General features: G+C 42.9%; 1 protein-coding gene across 3 annotated transcripts in view; it reads left to right on the plus strand.

The window, feature by feature from the left end:
• flt4 (fms related receptor tyrosine kinase 4) overlaps window positions 1–13,248 on the plus strand; it is a 141,593-nt gene that overhangs the window by 41,372 nt on the left and 86,973 nt on the right. For all 3 annotated transcript variants that reach the window (XM_083785875.1, XM_083785877.1, XM_083785876.1), the window contains exons 2-3: window positions 3,821–3,917; window positions 6,863–7,170. In XM_083785875.1, coding sequence (XP_083642001.1) covers window positions 3,821–3,917; window positions 6,863–7,170 — 405 coding nt within the window. The remainder of the gene's footprint in view (window positions 1–3,820; window positions 3,918–6,862; window positions 7,171–13,248) is intronic.

Raw genomic sequence — 13,248 nt, forward strand, 5'->3', positions numbered from 1 at the left:
AATCCTGCCTGTACCATATTATAATGAGCATTAGTGAGGAGGACCAATTATAGGAAGATAGGTTGAATGAGTGAAGTGGTCCTTCAATTAAATCCTATCCTACTGTATAATAAGGAAACCTCATGTCAGTCAGGAGTCAGTCATAACCGCTGTTCTGTCTGTTCTGTATGGTTGATCTGCCATTTCCCCTATTTTTCTAAAATATTTAAAGACGTGCATGAAAATGTTTGACAGACGTGGGACAATGTCGGGCCGTCACAGAATGTATGAACCTTTCTCAACAGAAACAATTATTATGCAAAAATGATTGAGATGATTATCTTGACAGGCCTATTGTATGTAGAAGAGGAAAGTTTTGGTAAATGGGAGTAACTTTGTGCCGAGTGTGACTGGTATAAACTTGAACACTGTATTTGACATTGCCTTATGCACAATACCACGACTCCTTATTCACTTTGTTTTGCACATTACACGAATACCCGTTATACCCGGACTATTGCGTGTCAGACTGTTTAGTTTAGAACGTCGGACCAAAGATATGCACCAGGCGACTCGCCCCATTACTAACCCTATACTTAACCGCACGCGAAAGCCACGTTGTCTGACTAGTGACTACTATGCCATCGGAATTATACGAGTGGATCGCGCTGGCACAAGGTGAAACCAGGTTCAAATCCAGGGTAGATGAGGAAGTTTTCAGTAAATGTGAATAGTTGTACCGCTGCAGTGAGACTGGCATGAAGTGGCGTCTGATAGATGTGTGAAGTGAAGCGTGCAGATTGAACTCTGCTGCTGCCGGTGGCAGACTGACAATGGTTCCACTGAGACACAACCAAACAAATGTCTCTTAAATGCATTCGAAGGGAAATGTGTGGGTGTGTGTACTTGTATTACTGTGGGGTGTGTGGGCCAAATGTCCCAGCCAAACGTCCCAGTGGAAGTTGAGAATTATTGTGTATTAAGGTTAAACAATAGTTTTAGGCTTTCAATTATAGAAAGGATTCATGGAGTTATGCTGTGTCATACACAGAAAATAGAGGATCTAAAAACTCAACACGTGTGTGTGTGCGTGTGCGAGCGCGCGTGTGTGTGTGTGTGTGCTTACAACTACAATTGTTTTAATTGTAGTTAACAATTGTTAAATACAATTGTATTAATATTTGCATTTGAGTTACAGTGGAGTAGAAGTAAAATTATTGGAAATTGGAAGTACTCCAGTAAAGTAAAAAGTCCTCAAAATTGTACTTAAGGAAATGTACTTGGTTTCTTTCCACTACTTTGTAACACTTCTATGGTGAAGGTTTACGATCAGAATCTTTTGTTTAAGACATTTGACCTCATTCATCAATCTAAGGCAGAAAACCGCCCATCACTGACGGATCAGAGTTTCTGCAGGAATCAATCATCTCACCTGTGATTCATGCAGCGGTCGTCTCAGCTGCCAATCACAGCTTAGAACTGAGCTGTTGATAAATGTAGCCCATTATCTTTGAGCAGAATCAGAATAATGGACATGGAATTAATCTTGGTGAGGTTGATGCATTACGCTGAATAAAAACCATAATAGAAACATTCCCAATGATTTACAACTAAGCTGCTCAAATGTTGAAGATTACTATGTTACTATGTTGTACACAATGTGACGCATACAATAGTATCTCCCGAGTCCATATACAATATACACTGTACCCTATGGACAGTAAGAGGCTGCTATTGCTGTGTGGATAGAATACATTAAAATTAATAATTGTATACAGTGTGTTGAATGTGTACAAGTTGTTGCAAGTAGTTGAAAAATGCAAGTACAGGTCCAAAATGAAACGATAGAATCCCAGGTTATGGAGACAACACAATGAAACAGAAAACTCTGTGAATAATTTCCTATTTTACCATCAAAGGTGATGTCTGAGAAGAGCTACAGTACGAGACAAGATCCAATGTGACCACTCTGTTCCTCAGTATTTCTATGGCGCCTATTTCAGGCATTATATTCTCCCATACTTACACAAGCACGCACGCAGCGCGCGCCTGCTTATTGGGAGGAGGAGTTAGGGGTTAATTGTCTTGCTCGAGGACTCTTCACTCTTCAGCATCAGAATGATTTAATTTGTCAATTGCCATATGAACTGTACAGTACTTCAATACACAAAGAATATGAATCATCAAAATCAAAAACAGGCATATTTATGAACCTAAGGTGCAGTTCACTTGAACGATAATTATAATGCCATGCTGCAATAAATTGAAAAGATTACCAGCACAGTATAATAAAGTGGTGTTTTGCATTTTAAAAGTGCAGTTACCCATACATCCTGTCCAGTTCAGTCTAGTTCAGTTGGTTTGGATGAGAGGAGGACGTTGATATGTTGCCAGGAAAAGCTGCGCTGATCTTTACTTCTTGTTTTAGAAATAAAGTATTTATTATTTTTCAGGTCGAAACGTTGGTTTGCATCATGTCTGCGAGTCACTGCTGCTATGCTCAAAAATGGCTTCTCGCCGTGTATGGGGGAATCAGAGGGTTCGGAGATGTGCTTTATTGGAGTGCCTAAAAGCAGATCCAATTCATTGCCAAGTTGTCCTTTATCCATTCATTGTCCTGACAGAACCTGCACTGTTCTGATGTCAGGAGCTCAGATAAAGTGTGGGGGGAAATGTCTGTATGTCATCTGCTAACGCGTTGCTTTGCATCATGGGGCATACATTCCATACATTCTATACATACAGTACTACGCTGCGGTTTCCCACATTATATACTGTATATATATATATATTCTGTGTATATAATATATATATATTTCTTTTTTCTTGCCGATGGGTTCCCAGATTGCACTTGTCCAACTCCTTTACCAAACAGATTTTTGCTGGGGACCCCCTGGAACTCCCTCAATGACCCCTGGGACTCCCCGGACCCCACTTTGAGAACCACTGATATAAAAGGTTATCATAAATGTCATGTGCCCTTGCAAGGTATTCAAATTAGTCTAGAATCTCTCCTGTATGCAACCTTGGTCCCGTCCTATTTATTCTGCCTGTTGTGCAGTAGATGAAATATAGTGCTCAATATCACAATAATTCCAAAACACTGGGACAGATTAGATTTTTTTTAATGTAATTAGATTTTGTAAACGCAGAGGGAAAAACACTTTGTCAGGCCACCATCACTGTGCTATTGATTGTGTGTGTGTGTGTGTGTGTGTGTGTGTGTGTGTGTGTGTGTGTGTGTGTGTGTGCGCTTATATTGGACATTTCCAAAGACATTCGGTCCTCAAAAGGATGATAATGATGAGGTAATACCCACAAGAGGGTGTTTCAGGCTTAGAACTTAAAGTCGAAAGTCCTCATGAGAATATCAGTGCGCATGCGTGTGTGTGTTTCATCTCTGGCACCCAGGTTGGGCATAAGGCACAGTGTGACACTTTAATACATGATGGACTGTATGTGCGGGAAGCGGCTGCGAGTTCATGGCAGCCGGAGGCGTCCGTCTGCAGTGAGTAGCCAGGGCTGTAATGGTGTTTCACACAGCACTGCACGGCATGGACACATTAACCAAACACCATGCCGTCAATGAAGTGACTAGTACTACTCCACAGGGAAACAACAAACCAAGAGCCTCCTGGTCTAGCCATACGGTAGCAGCCTTGCTACATGAGTGGGTTGTGAAAATTGTTCCCCCGGACCGAGCATTTCTACATATTGTATAAAATTGTGTTGCTGATAGAAAATAAAAATAAATCATAGACTTCATAAATGCCTTCATGGACTTGTTAAACTGTTAATTAATGTGTTGTGCGTGTTGAATGTGTGTCCCCTCTCGTCTCAGGTGTGGTGATTGGCTTCTCTATGACTCCACCCATCATTGACAGCCCCAAAGAAGAGCTAGTCATTCCAGTCCAGCAAACACTGACCATCACATGCAGGTACTGTGTGTGTGTGTGTGCGTGTGCGTGTGCGTGTACGTGTGTGTGTGCGCTGTACTTGTTTACATTGGTGACTCTGCAGTAATGTAGCAAAAAAGTGCCAGACCTGCCGAAACAAACTTTGGCAAAGCATTACACTTATTTGTTTTGGTTCTTATTACCTTGCCAAAGTTGTATGCTGCAATCCCTTAGGCACCCTTATGCTATCAAAAAACAGCAACCCAATCATTGTACAGATAAGAGCAATAACAAAAGGCCACTGCCTCCACGCCCACAAAAACGAAAGAAAGACAAATCCAACGCATGGCCTAAAATGATGGTCGGAGGACTTGGAGGAAACTTTAGCAGAAAAGCTTGCCAACGCTCTGTTTTGAACTCCAGGGATGTGAGATGTATAAGGCCATTTATAATATCCCCTTATCTCTGTGGCTCGCTGCCAAGCCTCCACTCTATTAAACATTTTTACTGGTAGAAAGAATTATGTCTCTGGAAAGCCGTTAACTACAATCCAACCCAGAGCCATGCTTCTGACCCTCTCCGGTTACTGTAGCGAGGAGTACGAAAACAGCATGGTTGTTTTTCAGCACCTGTGCGCAACCTAACGCACACACAAACACATACGCACATATTAACTGTATATATGGTGTATCGGGTGTGCCAGTACAGTACAGTACAGTACAGTACAGTACAGTAGAGGGACCCCCCACATGGTAACTCTGTCATTTCTCAACCGGAATCGGGCCGGCACCCTGGGTGCGTTCCTGTGGGTCTGGTTTTGGTATAGAAATGTACTTAAAGCCAAAAAGTTGAAAGTACTCATTTGTTTTCAAATGTAGACAAATCTTTTGAAAATCTACAAGCTCACCATGTGTTGTATCGTGACCCATTGTGAGCTTGTACATCAAATGGCCGATCGTGACGCATTGTGACCTTGTAGATCAAATGGCGGAAATATATATAGGGTTGAATTGGTTAATGTATGTTTTGTAATTATAATCTAAATCTACAAGGTAACTAGTACATGTAGTGGAGTAAAAGTACAATGGATTTGAGATGTAGTGGAGTAGAAGTAAATTGGAAATACTCCAGTATAAGTAAAAATGCCTCAAAATTGTACTTAAATACAGAACTTAAGTAATTGTAGCCTACTTAGTTGCTTTCCACCACTGTGATTATGTTGAAATAGCCCAAAGGCTGCACTCCATTGTACCCCTGGCTGTGTGATGTTTTGGGATGAGAAGCATATTTTCTCCTATAGCATCCCAACTCTCTCTGCATTATGAGCATTTCCAGCCGGTGAAGACATGTGGTGAAAGCACAGCTATCATTTCTCACAGCACAGCCCACTAATGTGTTGTAGTCGATCTCATTCATAATGACCACTATGTATGGGTAATGCATCTACACATAACCGAGTTGTGAGTTTATGTGAAAAGGCAGTGGTGTGCCAATATGTGGAGATACTGAAGCGCACACACGCACGCACGCACAGTTCAGTTCAGTTCAGTTCAGTTCAGTTTATTTTCGGAAGGAGGACATACATTCATACATTGCACACAGTTTACTTTTTTTTTCCCTTTTTTTTTGTTTGTTTTTTGAGGGTCCGTAGCTTATGTCACACACAAACACACACACACACACACACACACACACACACACACACACACACACACACACACACACACACACATATGCAGTCATACACACTCACCCACACTCAACATTGTGTCATTGTTTAGTATACTGTATACAGTCCTGAGTCTCCTGACATTTAGTTTACTTTACACAGAAATTGACCTTTTTCTTCTCCTTCCCATGATTTTTGGAACCCATATTTTTCACCCAGTGTCAATTGTCTAGTATAATCCTTGGCGCCTACACTCCCTCTGCCAACCTGGGTAGAGCAACGGACTGACCTTATGCTTACTTCTATGCATAAGGAGTCCAAGCCACTTCTTTTCACTTGACAGGGGGTAGTTTCCCCGGTTGGATGTATACAGTAGCACGTGGAAGGAACACGTTATTCCAACTAGTTCCTTTCCCCTCCATAAGGTGCCCTGACTGACCAGCGTGAGGCAGTATAGAGACCAGGCTTACTGCATGTTTTTTTGTCAGGGTTCCTACCCTAGATGCCCCTAGCCTCGGAACAGCCTGGTCATTAAGGCAGAGAGTGTATTGGCGGAAGTGCCGGCTGGAACATCCGTCAGATGTATTTCCTCCAGATATGAGATATTTCGACCAATCACAACACTTTCATTCACAAAGATTTGTAAAGCATCAACGTAGTTGCCTTGAGTGGTACTTTCGCCCAAATCCCGTTACTTCCGCCAATACACTCTACAGCGTAGGTCTTGCCCAGTGTGAGTTGCCCCGGGGAGAACATGCAAACTCCAAACAGAAAGGCCCTTTCGCCAACCCCACCTCGGGTATGGGCACTGATGGCGCAGAGGAGAGAGCACACCCCCAGCGCCCACCGCGTCCCCAGTGGGAATTTAACCCAGAACCTTCTAGCTGTGAGGCAACAGCATTACCGATTACGCCACCATGCCCCCCTGGACCCTTTCAAGCACAAAACTCCATGTCACTTCATGCTGGCATTACGAGTTCCCTCCCCATGTCCCCCTAAACATATTATTTTCTTTTAGCGTTATTTATATTTATATTTTATGTTTTTCGCTCCCCCGGTTGATTGCCAACACGGACACCTGTGCTGTGTTCACAGGAAAAATATCCATTTGCACATGGCGTTCCTGAGTTAGAGCCGTTTGAAAACAAATGAAAACTAACTGAATTAGAAAAGAAATTGTCAAAACTAAACTGATATTATATGATATAGTCAGTTTGATATAGTCAGTTTGATATTGTCAGTTGATATTGTCAATACTGCTGCAGAGTAATAAAAACGAGACCCATGAGAATTTGACGTGTCGCGTGTCGCCCTGCAGGGGACAGCGCACGCTGGCCTGGGCCTGGCCTGACCCGACGCTGGTGGCACATGAACTGACGGACCGCGAGGCCCAGCAGCTGAGGCCCACGGGGTCCCCCGCCACCACGCAGAGGGGGGGTCCCCCTCCCCCCACGCAGAGGGCGGCCTCGGTGAGGGAGTGCCAGGGAATGCCCGGCAAGCCGTACTGTAAGAGCCTGGTCCTGAGCCGGGCGCGGGCCAATGACACCGGCTACTACCGATGCTACTACCGCGACGTCAAGGCCATCCTCGGTACCACCGCCGTCAGGATCTACGTCTTCGTCAGGGGTGAGTGGCTGCAGCTTTGGGAAGACACAAGCACACATTGCACGCACGCACGCACACACACGCCACGCATTCACACGCACGCACGCATTCGCACACGCACGCACAGTGCACACGCACGCACGCACACATGCACGCACAATTTAATTCTATTCAAAGGGCTTTATTGGCATATTAAAATACTAGAACAGGGGTGGGCAATTATTTTAGCCCTTCAAATATTTTGGAGGGCCGGGCCAAAAGGCTGAACTTAATTATGCATAATATCAATTTTATTATTATTAATATAAAAAGCAGTAAATGGCCATTTATGATGATGTACAATAAGAGCGCCCTTCATTTCACATGGGTGTGATTTTTTTTTACTTTGTACTTGACGTTTCCTTTCCCAGTTAAAAACTATGTTTTTGTTTAAGTTACAAGTCATGTAAATACTAGCATTTTATTTTAACAATGAGAACATTAGAGGTAGCTCTTTTAATAGTTGTTCTTCCATGGAGGACCCTGTTGGTGCCACTTTCACAACCCACATGGCGCACTGCTTACTATCAGTGTGAGATGAGCACTGTTGAGTCACTCACAACCATTAAACAACAACGTTCTGAAAACACAATAACAAGCCAACCAGTGATGATATTGTTGAGACTTGGCACCCTGGCAGGCATTGAACTTCAGAAGCATGCCACATTCGGGGCGCAACACCGCCTTACGATGCAGCAACACATATTTTAAGTGAACTTTATTTGCGAGGCGGGTTAGAGCGGGTTAAATAAAGCATTAAAGCACAATTGGATTGAACTTGTCCTCCTGCGAGTAAGTTTGGTAATCATGCGACGCTGTTGTCACCAATAAATCCAAAAAGCTGACATTTTCACACACACAAGCTCCTTACCTCTCGTCAGAAGTTTTAACATGGCGCCAGAATCGCGGTACAAAGGCACGAATTAAATCTGAAATGTGGATGGCAGAAAACCAAGGACAGCTATTTTAGAAGAAGAGTTATGACTGTTTGAAAATCTTCCCTTCCACTGCTGTGCACTGAGAATATATATGCAATCCCATAGTTGGAACAGTGGGGCGTTGCTATGGAAACCGGACCAATGTTAAAGGCATCCGTAATCATACTATAATTAACCGAATGTCTGAGTGTGTGTCTGTGTGTGTCCGTGTGTCTGTCAGAAACAGTGCCGTAAACTCCTTACTGCCTGCACCAATCACTCCCACTTTTCACACAGGCATTGACCATATGAATATGGAGGGCGTTTTTCGATTTGACACATTAATGATTATTAATTAATGTATTAGTCAATTACAAACGCACCCGGGCGCAGTACCCTTCACGGGGGGCAAATATCTCACAACGGGTAAGGACTAGTATATATAATCAACCGACGGAGTCCACGTTGGGGTACGTATATACTGACTTGGGATATGACGCCACCTAGCATCGACGTACGTATATACGGACTTGGGAAAGAAAGAATGAATGACCTCACTATGAGACCCATCAAGTCTACATTAAACTCTTTTTTTCCCCCCCAGGTGCGTATATATATACGGATGTCGGCGCTAGGTGGCGTCATATCCCAGGTCCGTATATACAGTATACGACCCCAACGTATGCTTTTAACATTGGTCCGGTTCCTATAGCAACGCCCTATCTTTCCAACTATGGGATTGTAAATATAATCACAGTGCAAACCAGTTGAAAGGAGGATTTTCAAACCTCCAGACGGCCTTTACTGCATGTCATCCCCCCATCTCTCTCCCCATTTCCTGTCAGCCTACTGTCTGTCCCTCCAGAAAAAATATTAAATAAAGGCGAAAGCCACAAAAAAACATAATAAAATGTTGGTTAAAATCAGGTGATATTCTGGGCCAGATCTGACTAGTCTTGGTTTGACTTGATCTGGCCATAATAAAGACATTCGTCCAGGTCCTGACCATGCTTGCTGGGTTCACCGTGACGGCGTGACCTCATCTGAGCAATAGTGGAATTTCCTGACTAATGAGCATTTGCGCCTGTCGTAGACATGCGCAGAACAAGTTCAGTCAGGGAACCTCAGTCAGCGCGCCGGCCGTTAATTGGGCCACCGCAGCATCAGGCTCTCATCCACATGATTCACTCAGCCAATCACACGCTCACCCAATCTCTCATACCGGCTACTTTAACCGAAGGTTTTGCATTCATCCTCCTGCTTGCTTGCTTGCTGCTGCTTTTTTGTATACTGTGCGCTGCTGTATACAAAGTGCTCACCCACCTCCACCCCAGCTACCACCTGTCGTTTTGGATCTACTGTTTAGGTACGGGGGATTCAGAGTCCCTATGGTCGGGACTGATGCGCTTGACCTGAGTACCTAAAAAGCAGATCCAATACATCGCCAAACCATAATAAATATATTGCATTGATTATCCTATATTCAATAAATATATATATTACATCCTCCTTGAGTTGTCTGACTGAAACATATTATCTTGTGCATACAACATTCTGCCCTGTCTTTACATGTCAGCATCATCTTCCATCTTTTCATTAATGATGTGCCCCATCATTAATGATGTGCAGCAACTGCTGCATACAGAGAGGGTATGACCTGACAAGTAGAACACTGGCAATGTTTGTTTCTGGTCCTCCTTGGTCCTGCAAATCAAAACCACACTCTTTTTGGCATTGTATTTTACATCAAACGTAAGGTTCCCATATTCTAGTGCAGGGATTCACACAATGATTAGTAGTCTTCAAGGTGGTTGTGTTCCATTTGATATCCTTCTCCTATCACAGAATCACACAAATCTTGCTGCTGCACATACTGTAGCAGCACATTGTTTTCCCCATTATTCATGTTTTCAAAGTCTCCTTGTTTGATTGTAATCTGTGGGAACTGTGCCTGTATATCGTTTCTGCCTCTTATCGCCACATATTTTAACTTTGTGTGTTTTTGCCCTTGACAAAAGCATCAAAAGTAGCAGATCTGCTATTTTTGCTACATTTTAGGATGGTGATTTTATGATTGCATCGTGACTTTTCGGGGGGTAGCGTGCGGTGCGGCTAACATGTCCCCAACCTGAATCTTTTACTAATTGTGAAGATCCTTGCAGACTGATGCTGAGAACGGCGGAAAAAACTTCGACATTTTTTCTAAAAGCCCATCAGTCTGCAAAGAACTTAAATATATCCATTGATAAAAATCTGGTATAACCCCATAAAACGATAATTTCTAATTGTCTATTACTCAAATTCAACTATACTTGTGGGGACCTCTGGCCCTCACATAGTAATACAAGTATGCACGCACACAGAGATACACACGTACTCTTTTTCTTTTCAAAATCTTTTTCTTTTCGTTTTATAACAGTATAGGTGTCAAGTCACAGATTCATAGAAAAAAAACAAAAAAAAAACAGATTTTAGTATCAGTGACTGGGGTAAACAAACGTGGGCAGACATAATGGAAAGACTGTTATTATGCAAAACATGGCCCAGAGATACACACGTACTGTATATAGGCATTAATATATACACATGCTCTTATGCATACATGATAGAGAGAGACGTGCAAGTTGCATGTAAAAGCTCAAAATGCACACACGCGCACACACACACACACACACACACACACACACACACACACACACACACACACACACACACACACACACACACACACATTCATGACACACCGATTCATGACTGTTGGGCTGAAATTGCAGTGGCACAGAACAGTGATCAAAAGAGAAACATGTGATAAACACCATTATTATTCGGCCTCAGTGACATCAAGATAAACAAAGAAAAACTCATTATTCTTCTTGTTCAAAGGTGACCATGAGCCACATCTACAGTACATCACTTACATCAGTTCTCTTTTGTGAGATAGAAAAACAGAAGATCGGGGCGAAATCAGAACAAAACAGAAGTGCCCCTTGAGGCACAGGTCTCCACCAGGATTGATACTTGGGTCAAATCTGAAGGACTAATTTAAAAAAAAGTGTTGCATATAAATGGGCCTCCTGGTGGCACTCGAAAAGTCAGAATTGAAAAATTCAGGTCAGATTTTTTCCTTGGGGTGTAGGGAGTGTTCATACAACATTTTACGCAGATCGGTGCAGTTATATGTGAAGTCGCGACTTGGCCTGTTCTAGCGCCACCATGAGGCTGACTGTCAAGTGGCATTTCTTCCTCAGCCTAGTGGGAATATGCATGCACAGTTTCACCGCAATCGGACACTGCGTTGATGCATTTTGTACAAAATGGGTACAAAACGGGCTACTCTTGAAAACTTTGGAAGCCAATCTTAGCCAATCAGGATGAAATATGAGAAATCAAACAAACCCGTCTTGATCACATGACTATGGAGATCATGTGTACTGATTTGTGTGAAATTTTGAGAAAATCTGAAGGAGTAATATAAGAAAATGTATTTTACATATGTCGGCCACCTAGTGGTTTTTCCTTGGCCTCTCTAGGGAGTATGCCTACAAGGTTTTACACAGATCGGTGCAGTTATAGATAAAAACACGAATTGGCCAGTTATAGCGCCACCATGAGGCTGAGTTGAAAATGTTCAGGTGGCATTTGTTCCTCTGCCTAGTGGGAATGTCGGGTGAAAGTGGCTTTCAGTTCTTGCAGGAGCTCCCAGAAATTAGCGTCTGTGACGCCTCCCGGACGCGACGCGTGCATTTTGGCACAGTAAACCTAACCTATAACACCATACAAAAACAACAGGTCTTACAAATCATTAGTCCAAATGTCTCTTGCAATGTCTTCTTCTGAATATATCAGATATCTGATAACTATTTTCCCCATCAAAGCAAATTAAATTAAATTAAAATAAGCACACATTAAACAGCTTTTTACTGTTTGTGTTTACTTACAATAAATTACTGTTTTTGAAAACCAAAAGATGTTGAGAATGGAGCAGTAGTACATTTTTTGGGGGACCTTGACTGATTTATAGTAGGCCGACAATCGTTTGGATTGCAGTGACCCCACATTGTAAAAAAATAAAAAAATAATAATAATAATACATTATTATAATTATTATTATTACCTGTGCTTGCTACTGGATCTGCTCCTGCTGTCAGTACTTGCAGGGTCTCTGCTGGCTTATTATCCAGGCTAGGTTTATGCCTCCTCCCCATATGTCTCACTCAGTCTCAAGCAACTCTATGGTCTCAATTTGCTCTGCATCTTCATCAACTGGCGTAGTTTTTCTAACTTTTTCTTTAACTGCATTATCAGCTTAATCTTTTCTCTTAAAGAGTTGAGCTACTGTATTGTTCGTTCCATTGCCATTTTTCTTAAATTATTTGTTTAATCACATTCTTCTGAGTGGCTTGTCATTTAACAAAAGTTGCCGGTTTAGATTCCTGTGTTTTTTATTTTTTTAGTTCTGAACCAATCAGAACTAAGTATTTCGCTGTGTCAGTCTGTCAGCCAACCAGAAACAGTTTTGTGAACGTTGGAGTAATTTAATTTGTCGTAGAGCCCGCCTACTATATCCGGTCATATGCACGCATACAGTATGTTAGGGAGATGAACGTCCGTTTCCGTATCCGCTCTATACCGGATTTTCAACATGCAAAGTTAACTGGTCCCTGTACATAGTGAACTGGTCCCTGCACATAGTGAACTGGTCCCTGGCCTGCACATAGTGAACTGGTCCCTGCACAAAGTGAACTGGTCCCTGCACATAGTGAACTGGTCCCTGCACATAGTGAACTGGTCCCTGGCCTGCACATAGTGAACTGGTCCCTGCACAAAGTGAACTGGTCCCTGCACAAAGTGAACTGGTCCCTGCACAAAGTGAACTGGTCCCTGCACATAGTGAACTGGTCCCTGGCCTGCACATAGTGAACTGGTCCCTGCACAAAGTGAACTGGTCCCTGCACATAGTGAACTGGTCCCTGCACAAAGTGAACTGGTCCCTGCACAAAGTGAACTGGTCCCTGCACATAGTGAACTGGTCCCTGCACAAAGTGAACTGGTCCCTGCACATAGTGAACTGGTCCCTGCACATAGTGAACTGGTCCCTGCACAAAGTGAACTGGTCCCTGCACATAGTGAACTGGTCCCTGCA

The sequence above is a fragment of the Protomyctophum parallelum genome (genome assembly GCF_964188405.1).
Source record: "Protomyctophum parallelum genome assembly, chromosome: 16".
Taxonomy (NCBI): domain Eukaryota; kingdom Metazoa; phylum Chordata; class Actinopteri; order Myctophiformes; family Myctophidae; genus Protomyctophum; species Protomyctophum parallelum.